The 20,043-nt window shown below is 43.9% G+C and overlaps 1 protein-coding gene across 3 annotated transcripts in view; it reads right to left on the bottom strand.

The window, feature by feature from the left end:
• The window catches only part of mmrn2a (multimerin 2a), a 45,737-nt gene extending 26,099 nt beyond the window's left edge, over positions 1–19,638 (bottom strand). For all 3 annotated transcript variants that reach the window (XM_063070733.1, XM_063070734.1, XM_063070735.1), the window contains exon 1: positions 19,137–19,638. In XM_063070733.1, coding sequence (XP_062926803.1) covers positions 19,137–19,477 — 341 coding nt within the window. In that variant the 5' untranslated portion in view covers positions 19,478–19,638. The remainder of the gene's footprint in view (positions 1–19,136) is intronic.
• Between the last annotated feature and the right edge of the window lie 405 nt (positions 19,639–20,043).

The raw sequence follows: 20,043 nt of genomic DNA, 5'->3' as shown, positions 1-20,043 counted from the left end.
GCCTTTCACAGCTGGGCTTGGCACCATCCTTGGCGGAGTTGAACCTTGATATCTGCCGACACCTAATGTACTTGTGGGAAGAAACGCTGTTATCCTGACTGGGTTTAACCTTTTCATGGCTTCTACATCACAATAATGTAACTGTAATTAAAACTGTTCTAGCAGGACCATTTAAAGACGGGACTGAACATTAAATTCTCTCCTTAAAAGTGACATTTGTGAGTTCAACCATGGTTTTCTTAGCAAATAGCAATGGTGGTTTACTATTGCCTACCGTTGGGCGAACTAAAGAAATCGCCATTTCTCTTCCCAAATGTTCATCTGCCTATGCTATAGCTGTTGACATTTAAGGTCCTAGCTCATCTGCCTTCTCCGTCATAAGTTCAGTTACTGAACCTGCCGGATCTGCCATCGGCCTTTGCTCATATCCTGAGCAGGAGCCCTTGCAGGTGCTACCGTTCCGGGTCAGAGCGGCCCTGGGAGCAGGAGGATCTTCAAGACAATTCTGAAGATGCTTCGCTTGGTAGGGTTGATTCTGGTCAGCAGGGGATCCCCGACCGCCATCAAGCTACTGCTCATAAAATTCAAGTAACTCAAAAGAAATTATTGCCCCTTGGACTGTAAGAACCCGACATCAAGCAGGAAGATTGGACAATGTGATAAATGAAGTGGAAAGACTAAAGATTAACATCATGGGAATTAGTGAAGTTCGTTGGATAGGTGCTGGAACATGTCAGATTAGAAATAAAACACTAGTTTATTCTTGTGGAACATCCCATACTAATGGAGCTGGAATTCTTATGGATGAAAACATGGCAAAAAGTGTTTTAGAACATTGGGCAATAACAGAAAGAGTGCTCCTTGTTAGATGCAGAGGACAACCATTTGATTTAGCAACTACCAGGTGTCCCCCGCTTTTCGAACGTTCGCTTTACGAAACCTCACTGTTACAAGAGACCTACATTAGTACCCTGTTTTCACTAACAGAAGGTGTCTTCACTGTTACGAAAAAAAAAGCAGCGCGCGTGCCCCAAGCAGCCACTCTCCCCCGGATTCGGAACGGCATTCTAGCCAGCATTGCTTAAATACATGCCTGTGAGCAGCCATTTGCAAGATGAGTTCTAAGGTCTTGGAAAAGCCTAAAAGAGCTCGTAAGGGTGTTACACTTAGCGTAAAACTAGACATAATTAAGCGTTTCTATCATGGTGAACAAAGCAAGGACAAAGTGAGTTTGGCTTGTGGAAGTTGACGAAGATGATGTTGAAGAGGTTTTGGCATCCCATGACCAAGAACTGATAGATGAAGAGCTGATGCAATTGGAAGAAGAAAGGATAACAATCGAAACCGAATGCAATAGCGAACTGAACGTGAAGCAACTGCGTGAGATTTTTGCTGCAATGATAAAGTATGACTTTAATTTTGAAAGGGTACGTAGGTTTAGGGGATATTTACAGGATGGTTTGAGTCCTTACAAAGAACTGTATGATAGAAAAATGCGCGAGGCTCAGCAGTCAAGTAAGCCTTCCACATCAGCCACAGCAGGCGACGAACCTCGACCTTCGACATCAAGGCAGGCAGTCATAGGAGAAGTTGAGCTGCCTGCTCTAATGGAAACAGATGACGAGATGACACCCCAGTGTCCCACCACTCTGCGATTCGTGGAGAATGCTGCGGTAGCTGGGAGGCACACAGCACATCTTTAAGAAAAAAGCCGAAATAAACATGCTAATTAATTAGATGCCACCCGGCACGTAATTGTCTCCCCAAATCAGAGGTGATGCAATCGGAAATCGGCACTGATCTGGGCCGACAATTACGTGCCGGGTGGCACCTAATTAATTAGCATGTTTATTTCGGCTTTTTTTCTTAAAGGTGTGCTGTGTGCTTCCCGGCTACCGCTGCACGCCTGCATGCTTCACGGTTCGGTATCAGTTGGCGGCCTGGAGGGTGGGAGCCACTGCACCATCCAAACTCAGTCTAACACACCATCATCAGTGTGCTCGGCGCTGAACCAATTCCGGTAAGTGATAATACACTGTACATACCTTATTTCTACTTTATATAGGCTGTGTATTTTTATGTGTCATTTGGTATGATTTGGCAGCTTCATAGCTTAAAGGTTACTGGAGAGCGCTTGCACCGTGTTTTTGCCAACAGCGCTTGCGTGAGATTTTCGCTACAGAGAACAGTGCAGTAATGATTGTGGAAAAGTATTTCTACTTTATATAGGCTGTGTATTTATCATAACATTCCTGCTTTTACTATATGTTACTGTTATTTTAGGTTTTATGTGTTATTTGGCATGATTTGCTAGGTTATTTTTGGGTCTGCGAATGCTCACAAAAATTTCCCATATAAATAAATGGTAATTGCTTCTTCGCTTTACGACATTTCGGCATACGAACTGTTTCATAGGAATGCTCTACCTTTGGATGGCGGGGGAAACCTGTATACAGGTATATGCACCAACAACAGATGGAACAAATGAGGATATAGATAAATTCTATGAAGAGCTTGAACAAGCAAAGAATGGATGCAAATCTCAAGATATTGTTATTGTCATGGGAGATCTAAATGCTAAAGTAGGACAAGGTGCTGACGGAAATACCATGGGAAAATTTGGACTAGGGGAAAGAAATGAAAGAGCTGAGAAATGGGTAGAATGGTGCAAGATGAATAATCAGGTCATTATGAAAAAAACCATTCAAGATGCTTGTGGACCTGGAAAAGTCCAGGTGATAACACTAGAAATCAAATTGACTTTGTTACTATAAACCAAAGATTTAGTAACTCAGTGACTCAATGCAAAACATATCCAAGTGCAGACTGTAATAGTGACCATAACCCAGTAGTATGTCATGTAAAAGTAAAACTTAAAAAACTAAAGAAGCAAAAACCTGAACAATCCCTTGACTACTTGCAATTAATTAAAGAAGAAAACTTAAGACAAAAATTTACAATTGAAGTAAGGAATAGATTTCAAAGTCTAGAAATAGAATCTGTTGAAGATGATAGCAATCATGTAGAAATGAAATTTAACTCTCTAAAGGATGCCTTGGTAGAATCAGCAAAGTCAGTGATTCCTAAAAAGGAAAAAAGCACAAAGTATAAATGGATGACAGATGAAATTGGCTATATTTAAGAGGGAGTTAGATATGGCCCTTGTGGCTACGGGGATCAGGGGGTATGGAGGGAAGGCTGGGGCGGGGTTCTGAGTTGGATGATCAGCCATGATCATAATAAATGGCAGTGCAGGCTCGAAGGGCCGAATGGCCTACTCCTGCACCTATTTTCTATGTTTCTATGAAATCAAAAATCTAATGGAAGAAAGGAGATGGAAGAAAGCAAATCCTATAGAACATAAGTCCTTAGATTAAAAAAAAGTTAAAAGCTTATGTCAAAAAGCCAAAGAAGGATGGTTAAACCGGGAATATGAGCAAATAGAAAGAATCCCTATTACTGATCCAAAAAAGTTACATCAACAAATCAAGAATATCACTGGTAAAAACCTAGAGCAATAGAATGTGAATTACATAGGACCATAAGTTTAATGAGTCATATCACCAAGACACTTCTAAGAATTTTGATGACAGGAGCTGAAAGTAAGATACAAGCTGAAATAAGCAAAGAACAATGTGGTTTTGTGAAAGACAAGGGTTGATTATATTGATAATATAATATTGATGTTAAGGATACTATCAGAATGAGCTATTCATGTGCAAAAAGATTTGTTTGTTTTATCGACTACACAAAAGCACTTGATAAAGTGAAGCACAGTAAGTTATTTGAAATATTACAGAAAACTCTAGATCTAGATTCGAAAGGCCTCCGCCTAATCAGAAATCTGTGCTGGGAACAAAATGCCGCTGTAAGAATAGACAGAGAAGTGAGTCAGTTTACGAAAATCAAGAGAGGCATTAGACAAGGGTGTGTTTTCTCCCCTGATTTATTTAATATGTACAGTGAAACAATAGTACAAAAAATAAGAGACATCTTGGGAATCAAAGTTGGCAGTGAAAACATCAATAATTTCAGATATGCAGATGACACTGTGTTAATTGCAAGTACGGAGGAAGAACTACAAAACTTAATTGATATAGATGTTGAAGAAAGTGCGAAAATGGGTCTATCTATCAATTGCAAAAAGATAGAATGTATGGTGATATCCAAAAAGAAGGAGAGTCCTATCTGCAGGCTGAGAATAAACGGGGAAGACATAAAACAAGTACAGGACTTTTGCTACTTAGGAAGCTGGGTGACATCAGATGGCAGGTGCTACTCAGACATCAAAAGAAGAACAGGGATGGCAAAAGACACCTTTATGAGAATGAAGAGTATACTGACCAATACTAAACTAGGCATGACAACCCTCTTCAGAATACTGAAATGTTACGTTTATCCAGTTATGTTATATGGCTCAGAATGTTGGACAATATCTAGTAACATGAGGAAATGAATAGTAGCAGCAGAGATGGGGTTTTTGAGGAGGACACAAAGAATATCATGGACGAAATGAATATCTAATGAGGATGTCATGAACGGAGCAAACACAAAAAGAGAAATAATCTATGAGATCATGAAAAGGCAACGTGACTTCATTGGACATGTGATTAGGAAAGAGGAGTTAGAATGCACGGTAATTATGGGAAAGATTGAAGGGAAGAAAGCAAGAGGAAGACGAAGACAAATGATGATGGAGACAGCAGCCAGAGAACTGGAAATGAATACCAATGAATTGATCCTCTTGACCCGAAACAGAAGTGTGTGGGCCATGGCAGTCAAAGCTCAAACTGGGCACGGCACCTGACGATGATGATGAATAGTGACACCCAGATACTCTGAATGAATAAATAAAGTTTCCCATGTACTATACAGCATATTTAAAGCAGTGGAATTTCTCTAGATTCATTAAGTGAAATAATGATGCTTAAATATTTAATTACCATAATATTTTTTTAGGGGATGACTTAACAGCCAAGAGTTGTAGACGAGGCTGAAAATAAAAGAGTTGGTATTTTTGATGTTTAATTCTCCAGGTATTGACAATAGAAGACTGGGCTGGGAAATTAAGGAGAGGTTCATGAGTTATCTGATCAATCGATACCTCCCGAGATATCAGATCAATCATTCCAATTTCAGTGGAGCTGATGATCAGGACTGAGGTAAGGGGGGATGAGCCAGTGAGGAGCTTTCTCAGTTCTGGTGTCTTGGATATTTTTGGCAGCAAGCTTCCAGTTCAATTCAGAGTTTTGTAAAGCTAGGACTGTCCTTGGGAGTGGGTAAGAATTGTTGTTGACGGGGAGGGAACCTGTTTAATGGGGATTGATGTAAGAAAGAGTCAATATTCAGCATTTGGGATCAGAACCCCATTGCAAACTGGTCAAATTTTCATGTGATACCCAGTTAAACTACGGCAGCACTGTGACCCTGCAGGTAGAGCTGCTGTCTTGCAGCTCCAGTGACACAGGTTCAATCCTAACCCTTCATGTAACTTGTGTGGAGTATGAGGCCCTGAGGATGTTGAGTGTATTGTTCAACCAGTTAAGCAAACCTCACTGCATTGTTCTGCATTCTCCAGAAACTAAAAATCAATCACAATGCAAGCAATGGGCTGAAGGTCAGGGAGCCTACTGATGGATTTATACTTTATTTATAAACGTTTGTTTATCAGCTGTAAAGATGTTGGCAGTTGGCTCTGTATCTACACTCAGATGCCAATGTTTTCCTTCAGACATAAGGGGTGGAAAATGGGGGTGTTGTTCTGCCTTACACCTTGCAATTTCCAAGCTGAAAATTTGATGTGTTGAAACCTCTAAAATCTCACGGCTGTCATCCAGTTCCCAGCAGCACCTACTGAGAAGGATCCCTGCCCGTGGGGCCTTGGATCTGTTGGGTGGGTGAACAGTCCCTGAAGTAGCTGGTTCAAAACTGGCCCAGCTCGTCACTTGGTCGTCTGCTGAGGACAATAAATTCCATAGCAAAATGGATATTCCCTCATGATGCTGGACTGTTGACCACCCAACACTCAACTCCCAGTCTACCATCTCCTTCCCCAACCTTCTCCCCTCTGGCTTGGTGCTGGGAGAGGGGCGTTGTTGAAGGCAAGTTTGGTGCTAGGAGTGAGGAGGTGCTGGGACTGGTGGACACAACGGGGTGGGAATAGAATCTCATGCTGGAAGAGCAGATTTTCAGCCTGTCTCTGTTCCAAGCTCTTCACTGGGAAAACCGGAGCCCAGTGAGTTTCAATTCAGTAGCAAGATTTAATCTTCTCCTCAAAATCCATTCCATTGTTCCTTTCTTGCCCCAGGACACAACCTTCGTAGACATTAGGGATTGCAGATGCTGGAAACTGAAGCAAAAGAAACCTTCTACTGGAGGAACCCAGTGAGCAGAGCAGCATCTGGGGGGTGGGGTGGGGGTGGAGGTGGAGGGGGAAGAAATGCTCAAAGTTTTCCATTATCACTGCTGTCCATCTGTCTTCCTCCACAGGTGCTCTGATCCACTGAGTTCATTCAGCAGTTAGACTTCTTTTTTGCCCAATATTCATAAGTCTGATTTTTAGGTCAGGAAAACTACAGGGAAGCGAGGCTGTCCTGTGTCATTGCCACATGATTCCTGATGGAGTAAAGAATATTCCTTGCAATAAGAGGATGAAGCATTTACGAAATCAGCTCTTCTGTTGGACAGTATGGCATGGTTTAATGTGGCCCCTTTACACTTTGTGCAGGACGTCATCACTCTCGACCCCAGGGACTGCCGTCAGAGGGGATCTATGCAGATTAATTGCATCTTGCTGCAATGCTGCTCAGTCTGGTAACATGTGGGTGAGTTCTTGCAGTGTAGTTGACGGTGCGAGTTATCTTTCCACAGAAGGCACAATACCAGTCTTAGTAGAGAGCCTGAAAATTGAGCTCTCCTGTTTTTGGCCATGAAGGTTCCTCCTATAAAGTTTTGCTACATCTCTATTGTCCAGAAGTTTTTCAGAAGTCAAGAATGAGGTGAAAATCTCATGGTTACAACTGTTTTATTGTATGTTCATCATCAGACAGGGACAGCCCGCACCAACAAGTAAGGCAACTAATGAAGTACCAAAGGAACTTGAGCACATGCTCTCCTTTTATAGAATGTGGAATATAGTCAGTACAGGACCTTCAGCCCATACATTGTGCTGGCCCTTTAATCTACTCTGAGATCAATCTAACCCTTCCCTTCCACAGAGTCCTCCATTTTTCTTTCATCCATGTGGCTATCTACAAAGGTGTAAGTTTCTGAAATGTCTCTAATGTATCTGCCTCTGCCACCACTCCTGGCAGTACGATCCAGACACCCTCCACTAGCTATGTAAAAAATCTACCTCTGACAACCCCATGAACTTTCCTCCAATCACCTTAAATTTATGCCCGCTTGTATTAGCTATTTCTGCCTTGGGAAAAAGTCTCCAGCTGTGCCTCTTGTCATCTTGTCTACCTTCATCAAGTCACACCTCATCCTCCTTCCCTCCAAAGAGAAAAGCCATTTTATACTGCAAACCAGTCTGAACCAGTTTAGATAAACCTGTGAACGGATACTGACTGAGTCATACTTCAGCTCTACAGGCAAAAAAAACTACAGAAGTATGGAACGAAATATATACTACAAGTTACTAAAAGTTTACAGACAAACAAGTAATGAAACAAGTAGATGTAGTGTATATGGATTTCAGCAAGGCATTTGATAAAGTACCCCATGCAAGGCTTATTAAGAAAGTAAGGAGGCATGGGATCCAAGGGGACATTGCTTTGTGGATCCAGAACTTGCTTGCCCACAGAAGGCAAAGAGTGGCTGTAGACGGGTCATATTCTGCATGGAGGCCGGTGAACAGTGGTGTGCCTCAGGGTTCTGTTCTGGGACACCTACTCTTCATGATTTTTATAAATGACCTGGATGAGGAAGTGGAGGGATGGGTTAGTAAATTTTCTGATGACACAAAGGTTGGAAGTGTCGTGGATAGTGTGGAGGGCTGTCAGAGGTTATAGCGGGACATCGATAGGATGCAAAACTGGGCTGAGAAGTGGCAGATGGAGTTCAACCCAGATAAGTGTGAAGTGGTTCATTTTGGTAGGTCAAATATGATGGCAGAATATAGTATTAATGATAAGACTCTTGGCAGTGTGGAGGATCAGAAGGATCTTGGGGTCCGAGTCCACAGGACACCCAAAGCTGCTATACAAGTTGACTCTGTGATTAAGAAGGCATACAGTGCATTGGCCTTCATCAATCATGGGATTGAGTTTAGGAGCCGAGAGGTAATGTTGCAGCTATATAGGACCCTGGTCAGACCCCACTTGGAGTACCGTGCTCAATTCTGGTCGCCTTACTATAGGAAGGACGTGGAAACCATAGAAAGGGTGCAGAGGAGATTTGCCTGGATTGGGGAGCATGCCTTATGAGAATAGGTTGAGCGAACTTGGCCTTTTCTCCTTGGAGCGACGGAGGATGAGAGGTGACTTGATAGAGGTGTACAAGATAATGAGAGGCATTGATCGTGTGGATAATCAGAGGCTTGTCCCCAGGGCTGAAATGGTTAGCACAAGAGGGCATAGTTTTAAGGTGCTTGGAGATGTCAACGTAAGTTTTTTATGCAGAGTGGTGAGTATGTGGAATGGGCTGCCAGCAGTGGTGGTGGAGGCGGAAACAATAGGGTATTTTAAGAGACTCCTGGATGGATACATGGAGCTTAGACGAACAGAGGGCTATGGGTAAAGCTTGGATAGTTCTACGGTAGGGACATGTTCGGCACAGCTTTGTGGGCCAAAGGGCCTGTATTGTGCTGTATGTTTTCTATGCTTCTATGAAACAGCATCAAAGCACACATAAAAAATCTGGCATCTTCCCCCTTCCTTTTCAGTCCTGAAGAAGGGTCTCAGCCCAAAATGCCAGCTGTTTATTCATTTCCATAGATGCTGCCTGACCTGCTGAGTTCCTCCAGCATTTTGTGTGTGTTGCTTTGGATAAATGACAGAAGGAATTTAATGCAAATAAGTGTGAAGTTTTGCACTTTGGGAAGACAAACTAGGTAAGACTTTGCACAGTGAATGGTAGGCCTCTGAAGTAGACTGTAGAACAGAGGGACCTGGGAATACAGATCCACAATACCTTGAAAGTGGGATCACGGGTAGAGAGGGTTATAAAGAGAGGCACGTTGGCTTTCATAAATAGGGGCAATGAGTACAGGAGTTGGGATGATATGTTGAAATTGTACAAGACATTTGTGAAGCTTTATTTGGAATGTTGTGGTCAGTTCTGGCCATCTACCTACAGGAAAGATATAAGTAAATTTAAACTAGTGCATAAACAATTTACAGGATGTTGCCAAAACTTGAGGATCTGAGTTATAGGAAAAGGTTGAATAGGTTACGACTTCATTCCCGAGAGCACAGGGGAATGAGGGGAGATTTTACAGAGGTATACAATTTTATGAGGGGTATGGATGAGGTGAATACATGGAGGCATTTTCTCCCCAGGTTGGGTGTGACGAGAACTGGAGGTCATAGATTTAGGGAGAAAGGTGAAATATTTAAAGGGAATCTGAGGGGAAGTATCTTCACTCAGAGGGTGGTACAAGTGTGAAACGAGCTGAAACTAGGCAGAAGATTGGGTCAGTATTTGGATTAGATGGGCCAAATGGCTTGTTTGTCTGCCTCTATGCCTCTACAACTACAAAGAAAACACAATAAAAGCAATAATCTGGAAATCTAACAGTTTCAAGGAAGCCCAATGTTCCCTGATTCGCAGAAAATATCAGCTGGACAAGTGTCACCGTTCAGAGGGGAAGTAGATGCCACAATGTTGACACAAGGAATCAGTGGGCGAGTCTCAGCTCATCCTGGGTTAAGTTCTACTGCAGACGTAAGCATAATAAATCAGTCTGCGAGTCCCACGCAGCGTTGAGAGAGAGCAGCAGTGTTGAGAGAGTGCAGAAGCGTTGAGAGAGTGCAGCAGCATTGAGAGAGAGAGCAGCAGCGTTGAGAGAGTGCAGCAGCATTGAGAGAGTGCAGCAGCGTTGAGAGAGTGCAGCAGTGTTGAGAGAGTGCAGCAGCGTTGAGAGAGTGCAGCAGCGTTGAGAGGGTGCAGCAGCATTGAGAGAGTGCAGCAGAGAGAGTGCAGCAGTATTGAGAGAGTGCAGCAGTGTTGAGAGAGTGCAGCAGGGTTGAGAGAGTGCAGCAGCATTGAGAGAGAGCAGCAGTGTTGAGTGAGTGCAGCAGCGTTGAGAGAGTGCAGCGTTGTTGAGAGAGTGCAGCAGTGTTGAGAGAGTGCAGCAGAGAGAGTGCAGCAGCGTTGAGAGAGTGCAGCAGTGTTGGGAGAGTGCAGCAGCATTGAGAGAGTGAGTGCAGCAGCGTTGAGAGAGTGCGGCAGCGTTGAGAGAGTGCGGCAGCATTGAGAGAGAGCGGCAGCGTTGAGAGAGAGCAGCAGCGTTGAGAGAGTGCAGCAGCGTTGAGAGAGAGCAGCAGTGTTGAGAGAGTGCAGCAGTGTTGAGAGAGTGCAGCAGCGTTGAGAGAGTGCAGCGTTGTTGAGAGAGTGCAGCAGTGTTGAGAGAGTGCAGCAGAGAGAGTGCAGCAGCGTTGAGAGAGTGCAGCAGTGTTGGGAGAGTGCAGCAGCATTGAGAGAGAGCAGCAGTGTTGAGTGAGTGCAGCAGCGTTGAGAGAGTGCAGCGTTGTTGAGAGAGTGCAGCAGAGAGAGTGCAGCAGCGTTGAGAGAGTGCAGCAGTGTTGGGAGAGTGCAGCAGCATTGAGAGAGTGAGTGCAGCAGCGTTGAGAGAGTGCGGCAGCATTGAGAGAGTGCGGCAGCGTTGAGAGAGCGGCAGCGTTGAGAGAGAGCGGCAGCGTTGAGAGAGTGCAGCAGCGTTGAGAGAGAGCAGCAGTGTTGAGAGAGAGCAGCAGCGTTGAGAGAGAGCAGCAGTGTTGAGAGAGTGCAGCAGCGTTGAGAGAGTGCAGCAGTGTTGAGAGAGTGCAGCAGCGTTGAGAGAGTGTGCAGCAGCGTTGAGAGAGAGTGCAGCAGCGTTGAGAGAGAGAGTGCAGCAGCGTTGAGAGAGAGAGTGCAGCAGCGTTGAGAGAGTGCAGCAGCGTTGAGAGAGTGCAGCAGCGTTGAGAGAGTGTGCAGCAGTGTTGAGAGAGTGTGCAGCAGCGTTGAGAGAGAGTGCAGCAGCGTTGAGAGAGTGCAGCAGCGTTGAGAGAGAGTGCAGCAGTGTTGAGAGAGAGAGAGTGCAGCAGAGAGAGTGCAGCAGCATTGGTGCTGCTGTCTTTTTGAGACCCACCTTCCCTCCCCGATTCCTATAGATGAAAAGTGTGCCATTATACAGTTTGCAAGGACAGTAAGAAAATTACTCCTGGAGCTACAAACAATCTGCTGGAGGAACTCAAAGGCCCAAGTCGCAAATGTGGGAGGAAAGGAATTGTTGATGTTTTAGGTCAAGGTCCTGCGTCAACAATCTAATTGTTTGTTGTTCCCGGTTCCAGCATCTGCAGTCTCCTGTGTCTCCAGTTATTCCTGGTCCCCTGGGTAGTATCAACCCCAGCCCATAACCACCATTTCTGTACCCGTTTATCCTGCCCAGAGCCCATTTGTGCCTCGAAATCAGACAGTGTCCTGTGCTGAGACACAGTCCAACAGAGAGGAGCAAACTGCTCTCTCACCTGGAATGACAATGGCAGAAATTCAAGATGTCAAGGACTTAAAGATGTGTTTAAACAACGGGAGTGGGGAGGATATACGAATAAATACAAACTTATTTATGGCTAGGGAGGTTCTGGGAAATCTGTTTCTTGTTGAGTCTGACGCAGGAACTGCATCCAGGGTGCTGAACTACAAGTAAAGAGTTATGATTCACTTCACAAATTCTTTCTGCTCTGGTTGTGTACTTGACCACCGAGAAAGATTTTAAGCATGATCCGAGGGGGTGGCTTTTTCACACAGGGTGATGGGTATTTGGAACAAGCCGCCAGAGGTGGGTACAATTGCAATGCTTTTCGGACATTTGGACAGAGACTGTATATGAATAAGAAAGGTTTAGACCAGTGGTTCACAAACTTCTTTGGGTCATCACGCTCTTGGCCCCTGGCATTCACCTCTCCCTTTCTGGCCATTAACATAAAAACTATAAAGAATTTTGATTTACGATGCATAGCAAAAGAAAATAAGAACTGCAGATCCAAAGCAGTGACAAATAATTGCAAAACTGTTCAAATAATTTCAAGGCTGCAAATAAATTATTTTATTTAATTACAGTAAAACAATTTTCATCAATAATTTTTTAGAGTGCACATTAGTAGTCCAACTATTCACTACTTTATTGCTTTTTCACCTTTGAATGAGATGGATGGGCTTGGTGCAGTGAAATCAGCTTCTAACTTTAGGATGAATGTCACTCAGAAGAAGCCTCAGATCCCCACGTTCAGTAATTTGCAGTCTGTTTCGTTGCTTTGAAAAAGGTGGGAAACTGCAATTAAACCATACTCCACTAAATATGATTGTTGAAAAGGCAATAAAAAACACCTTGACCTTTTTTCCACAGTTCAGGATAGCATTCAGAAATTTCTTTCTACAACCAAAAGTCTTGATATAACTTTTGAACCTCAGCTTCAGCTTAAAGTTATTTTGTAGTGAGATCAGTTCTTCCTCCATCCTTCCTGTTAATTTCTTATTGCAAGTGTTCAGAAATGGATTTTCCCAAATGGATCCAAATCCCAGGCTGGCATTTGGATCGCCTGATTTCTCTCTGATGCTCACTCAGGTGGGCACAGTATACTTGAAGATTATCATCTGGTATTCTTTCTTTCTCTTCCAACCCAGGCAGGCTTGGAAACTGGAAAAGGTCGCGATGGCCAATGTTGCACTTAAATAGGGGTTAATTTGTGTGGAAATATGACTTTGATAAGATTCACACCATTTCCTTGCAGTTGAAGATTGATGTCATGAAATTTTATGAATAATTCTGACAAATAAGTAATGTCATGCCTAATATTCTTGAGTTGATTACTGAATGAAGCATTCGAGTCTTCAAAGAATTTTATCACAGTTTCAAAGAGTGCATAAAAGCGTCTCAAGCAGTTTCCTTTTGAGAGCCATCTGACTTCTGTCTGCACCAGCAAGCATTCAAACTGTTCAGTTTTCTGAATACAAAGCTCTCAAAGTAGTGGAGAATTATTTACTGCTGTGATAACAGTACTTAATGATTTGTGCAGTCGACCACTTTGGTTTTCTGCAACAAGATGTTGTCTATGAATTACACGGTGATTGGTAAATATGTAATGTACAGGTTTTTCAACAAAGTATTAACCCCATGGTGATGTCCTGTCATTGATGCTACCCCACCTGTGGCACAAGCAAAAATATTGGTGGGCGGAGTGTCCTTCTCTTTGAAAAATCGCTCAAAAACTCAAAATATTGACCATTTCTGTTTCTAGTCCCCTTGCAAATAACAATTCTTGATCCATGCTTTCGTCTTTTATGAAGTGAACATAACCAAGAAGCAAATATTCATTGCCTTGCAAAGTTAACTCATCCAACTGCAAGGCAAATTCTGTTGTCCTGAGTACGTTGCACAATGCGTCTTCCACATTCCGAGGCATTTCATCTATTCAGCTTTGAAAAGAGTTGTCACTGAGTGGAATCGCTTTAATTATTTGGCCTGGTGACTTCTGCAAAACTGTACTCAGAACCTCCCTTACTGCTGGCAGAATCAGTTCTTCTTCAATTGTATGGGGACTTCCATATTTGGCATTGAGCAATGAAATATTGTATGAAGCACTAAACCTGTTTTGTTATGAAGTGCTGTCAAACACGTTTCAAAGTGTTTTCCATTTTGGAAAGTGTTCATGAAGTGAATGAATATACGCCAAGTTCTTGTTTGTTTTAACAGAGTGCATTCTTTTCAAATATTCAAGGAGCCTGGACGGTTTCATTGCCTCAAGTGAAAAAACTTTTTCACACAACAGACACACTGGCTGCTGTTGGTTGCTTGGTGTTGGCATAATTCCATATTTCAGATACTCCACACTATACTGTCTACACTTCCTTTTCACTTGGTCTGCTTCTGCCATTTTCATTATGGATTAATGACCATGGTCAATCACCTATTGTTTAAATTCAACTTCAAGTGCTGTGCTCAATAAAGGGAAAAGTTATGACATCATCATAGCTCATGCAAAACCTGACTTATCTGCCTGAAGGTACATAAAGTGCGGCAGCAATATCTTGGGTGGGCCGTGGGCTAGTGAAATGTGGCCAAGACCATTTGAAAGGGCAGAGTCTGAACCTTATCCCATTGAATGTCATTCTCTAATTCACAGGAATTGCATCACTAGGTGCTTCGAGTATGGGAACCGTACTAGCTAACACTACTACAGTAGTGAACGGCTATAATGCACAGACCGGATGTGGAAATAATATGATTTCTTCAGTCCAGATTTTTTCCGATATGCCAAATATAGAAGCTTCACATTGGTTTTCAACAACTATAAAATGGTTTGAGCAAAGTTTAGGAGAACGGTGGGTTAGCAGGAGATGAGCTGATTAAATGATGATTGCAGTCAGTTTTGAGGCATTGAGCTTCAAATGCTTATAATAAGTAATTCATTTCTTAAATTAAACCTGCAATCCCTCCATTGTTCCCCCCTCCCATTACCAAGCAACCCCGACCTCTCCCTTTATCTTTATTGCCCCATTAGAAACTCTCACCACCCCCCAAGGAACCCATGGGAACTTTGTGAACCATTGGCTTAAAGGGTTCTGGGCCAAATGCACTTTGGAAACCATGCTTTCCAAATGTATCATGGCTTGGTATTGCAACGGCTCTGCCAATGACCACAAGAAACTGCTGGGATTTGTGGACACAGCTCAGCACATCACAAAATCCAGCCTCTCTTCCATGGACACTCTCTATAGTTCTCCCTGCATCGGTAAAGCAGCCTACATGATCAATGACACCACACGTCCCAGATATGGCAAATGTTCAGAAGATATTTGCGTGGAGTTCTGCACGGGTATGTTCCAATGAGACAGGGAAAGGATGGTAGGGTACAGGAACCATGGTGTACAAACGCTGTTGAAGGCTAGCAGGAAGAGGCTTAAGAATGAAATTAGGAGAGCCAAAAGGGGCCATGAGCAGGATTAAGGAAAACCCTAACTCATTCTACAAGTATGTGAAGAGCAAGAGCATAAGACGTGAGAGAATAGGATCAATCAATTGTAACAGTGGAGAACTGTGTATGGAACCGAAGGAGATAGCAGATGTACTTAATGAGTACTTTGCTTCAGTATTCACTACGGAAAAGGATCTTGGCAATTGTAGGGATGACTTACAGCGGACTGAAAAGCTTGAGCATGTAGATATTAAGGAAGAGGATGTGCTGGAGCTTTTGGAAAGCATCAAGTTGGATAAGTCACCGGGACCGGATGAGATGTATCCCAGGCTACTGTGGGAGGTGAGGGAGGAGATTGCTGAGCCTCTGGTGTTGACCTTTGCATCATCAATGGGGATGGGAGAGGTTTCAGAGGATTGGAGGTTTGCGAATGCTGTTCCATTATTCAAGAAAGGGAGTAGAGATAGCCCAGGAAATTATAGACCAGTGAGTCTTACTTCAGTGGTTGATAAGTTGATGGAGAAGATCCTGAGAGGCAGGATTTATGAACATTTAGAGAGGTATAATATGATTAGGAATAGTCAGCATGGCTTTGTCAAAGGCAGGTCATGCCTTATGAGCCTGATTGAATTTTTTGATGATGTGACTAAACACATTGATGAAGGTAGAGCAGTAGCTGTATGTAGTGTATATGGATTTCAGCAAGGCATTTGATAAGGTACCCCTTGCAAAGCTTATTGAGAAAGTAAGGAGGCCTGGGATCTAAGAGGCCATTGCTTTGTGGATCCAGAACTGGGTTGCACGGAGAAGGCAAAGAGTGGTTGCAGATGGGTCATATTAGAAACATAGAAAATAGGTGCAGGAGTAGGCCATTCGGCCCTTCGAGCCTGCACCACCATTTATTATGATCATGGCTGATCATCCAACTCAGAACCCCGCCCCAGCCTTCCCTCCATACGCCCTGACCCCTGTAGCCACAAGGGCCATATCTAACTCCCTCTTAAACATAGCCAATGAACTGGCCTCAACAGTTTGCTGTGGCAGAGAATTCCACAGATTCACCACTCTCTGTGTGAAGAAGTTTTTCCTAATCTCGGTCCTAAAAGGCTTCCCCTCCATCCTCAAACTGTGACCCCTCGTTCTGAACTTCCCCAACATCGGGAACAATCTTCCTGCATCTAGCCTGTCCAATCCCTTTAGGATCTTATACGTTTCAATCAGATCCCCCCTCAATCTTCTAAATTCCAACGAGTACAAGCCCAGTTCATCCAGTCTTTCTTCATATGAAAGTCCTGCCATCCCAGGAATCAATCTGGTGAACCTTCTTTGTACTCCCTCTATGGCAAAGATGTCTTTCCTCAGATTAGGAAACCAAAACTGCACACAATACTCCAGGTGTGGTCTCACCAAGGCCTTGTACAACTGCAGTAGTACCTCCCTGCTCCTGTACTCCAATCCTCTCTGTGTGGAGGTCAGTGACCAGTGGTTTGCCTCAGCGATCTGTTCTGGGACCCTTACTCTTTGTGATTTTTATAAATGACCTGGATGAGGAAGTGGAGGGATGGGTTAGTAAATTTGCTGATGACATAAAGGTTGGAGGTGTTGTGGATAGTGTGGAGGGCTGTCAGAGGTTACAGCAGGACATTGATAGGATGCAAAACCGGGTTGAGAAGTGGCAGATGGAGTTCAACCCAGATAAGTGTGAGGTGGTTCATTTTGGTAGGTCAAATATGATGGTAGAATATAGTATTAATGGTAAGACTCTTGGCAGTGTGGAGGATCAGAGGGATCTTGGGGTCTGAATCCATCGGACACTCAAAGCTGCTGCGTAGGTTTAGATTTATATTTAGATTCAACTTTATTGTCATTGTGCCGAGTACAGATACAAAGCCAATGAAATGCATTTAGCATCTGACCAGAAATGCAAAGAATAGTGTTATTTACAAAATAACTGCGAATTAAAAAAAGTACCTCTGCACACAAATATAGAAGTACTGAGACAGTACAATACGGATGCGATACTGCTTAGCGCTGTGATGACTATGTGATTAAGAAGACATACGGGGTATTGGCCTTCATCAATTGTGGGACTGAGTTCAAGAGCCAAGAGGTAATGTTACAGCTATATAGGATCCTGGTCAGACCCCCCTTGGAGTACTGTGCTCAGTTCTGGTCACCTCAATACAGGAAGGATGTGGAAACTATAGAAAGGGTGCAGAGGAGATTTACAAGAATGTTATCTGGATTGGCGAGCATGCCTTATGAGAATAGGTTGAGTGAATTTGGTCTTTCCTCCTTGGAGCAATGGAGGATGAGAGGTGACCTGACAGATGTGTACAAGATGATGAGAGACATTGATCATATGGATAGTCAGAGGCTTTTTCCCAGGGCTGAAATGGCTAATACGAGAGGACACAATTTTAAGGTGCTTGGAAGTAGGTACAGAGGAGATGTCAGGGGTAAGTTTTTTATGCAGAGAGTGGTGATTGTGTGGAATGGGCTGTTGGCGCTGGTGGTGGAGGGGGATATGATAGGGTCTTTTAAGAGACTCCTGGACAGGTACATGGAGCTTGGAAAAATAGAGGACTATGGGTAACCCTAGGTAATTTCTGAAGTAAGTACATGTTCGGCACAGCATTGTGGGTCGAAGGGCCTGTATTATGCTGTAGGTTTTCTTTATTGCTATGTTTTAGTTCCTTCCCCAGTCCTGTCTTTCATCTCCTTCCAGTGTCTGGTCTGTTTCACAGCCACTTTGTTTGGCCCTTGTCTGGCAAGCTCTTGTGCTTATGTTCCCATTTCAAACTCTTCCTGCCCCAATTGTGTATTTGATCTTGGGTTGCATGTAAATATTTTCTGTTCCCATTTCCGGAGCTTTGGTGAGCTCATTTCATTTGATGTTACCAGCTGCAGTCCCACATCTGAGAAAACCAACAGAAAAATAGAATGTGTATTATCAGCTCGACTGTCCCCCTCCCTACATCATCTGTGTCCCCAGCGACCAAAGGCATTGGCCCCTATTATAGGGACAGGTGGGTGAGTCCAGCAGGTGAGCATGTGTGCGAATGGGATTATCCTGAGCACTAGCATAGACTCAAATGGGCTGAATGGCCTCCTATTTATGAAATGTAAGAAATGCTTTAACCTTTTCCTTGGAGAATGAGGATACGGTATGGACATTATTGCCTGTATATCTTCAAGGTGACAATCTCTAGGGACAAGCCCCTTACACTCTCTCCTTCACGTTCTGTCTTTGTATCAGTCTCTCTCCTCGGATTTTGGATCCTTGCTTAGTCACAGATCAGTCTAACTTTCTAAACCATGTGCCACTTAAACTATCTGTTCACTGTGATGAAAGTACACAGAGGAAATTTCCCCTCTGTACAGGAGAGCTTGTGGGACTTAGCCATGCTGGCTGGAACAGGTACTGAGATACAGTGAAAACTTTGTTTTGCATGCTGTCCATACAACTCACTTCAAAACATCAGTACATTGAGGTAGTACAAAGAGAAGAACAATAACAGAATGCAGAATAAGTGTTAGAGTTTTAGAGAAAATGTACTGCAGGCAGACAATAAGGTGAAGGGCTATGACAAAGGAGAATGTGAGATCGAGGGTCCATCTTATTGCACGTTGCTGAGGGAGAACTAGCGGAGGGAAGGGGTTGTGCCAGGCTCCCAGAAACAGTTGTTGGCACACCAGCTCTGCCAGTAATGTCGATCTCTCCACAAAGTGCTGACTCCTTACGCGGCCCCATTCCCGGGAGTGCTTCCTGAGCCAAACAACATTCCAATGTTCCTGGAAAGGCATGGATGTGACTGCCAAATGTCCATATCTTAGCCCTAACCCTGGCCAGGCACTGACCTCTGAGGCTGCCCCAGAGCTTCCAACCCTCACACAGATAGCACAAGGACACCAACACCACCCACCCACCCACTCCGCCTCCCTCCAGCACTTTAAAATCCTTTGGGAATGATTTTCTTCCCAAATGGAATCACACAGCACAAAAGAAGCACTTGCCTGTTTGGTGGGGACTTCAAGGGCTTCCGTGCACTGGTGAATGACGATTGTCTCCTGGAAGTAACCGAGGTGGTGGTGCTGCGAACGTAAGGGTAGGGCTGGTTGGTTCCCTGGACCTCCTCAAAGCCCCAGCCACCCACTTCGGTGTCAACGCGTCTCTGAATCTTCTCAAGGGTCTGATGGTGAGACTTCTCATGCCCTTTGCCCAGTCCTGCCTCATTGCTCAAGAAATCCTTGTGACCATCATCTGCAGTACCAGGGTTCTCCAGATGTTCCTTCAACCGGACCGGGCCCAGAGACAAGAAAATGGTAACAAATTGGAATATCATTTTTCTCTCCATTTATATCCCTTTCCTGGAAGGATCCCAGCAAGCTGCCCACAGCTCCGAGCGAAGCAGGTTTCTGGGCCCTCACTGTGTCTATGGGAAATGCTGCGGGTCGAGAAACAAAGAAAATTCAACTGACAGCAAGACTACACAACAGATCTGAAGGAAACGACTTGCTGGTCCGAAATCCAATCAAGTGAGGGACAGGAACAAGATGAAGGGTCTTATCAGTACACTCAGTGCAGGAAGAGGAAGCCTCCAATAGTGAAAAACCAATAAATAAAAAGCAGCATTCCCCGTGCGCTGTACGTGAATGGGCAGGAAGACAATCTGCAATCCGGTCTGCTCGATTTCGCTGAAACAACATCCAGAGGTATTTCTGGACATTGTTTTAATCCCAAGAATAAAATTCATTGTTTTCAGAGTGGGCTAGATTTATTGCCTCAGCCTTAAACAGGAGTCTCCTTAGCACATTGTCTGACTGCCTGGCTTCAGGAAACGTTAAACACAGGGGAGAAAGAGCGGGGTCCCGCCCTGTGCATCGGTTGCCTGTCACTACCTTCTGGAAGCCTTGTGTGCTC

Source organism: Mobula hypostoma, chromosome 18 (assembly GCF_963921235.1).
Source record: "Mobula hypostoma chromosome 18, sMobHyp1.1, whole genome shotgun sequence".
NCBI lineage: Eukaryota > Metazoa > Chordata > Chondrichthyes > Myliobatiformes > Myliobatidae > Mobula > Mobula hypostoma.
This window is presented reverse-complemented; position numbering and strand designations above follow the sequence as displayed.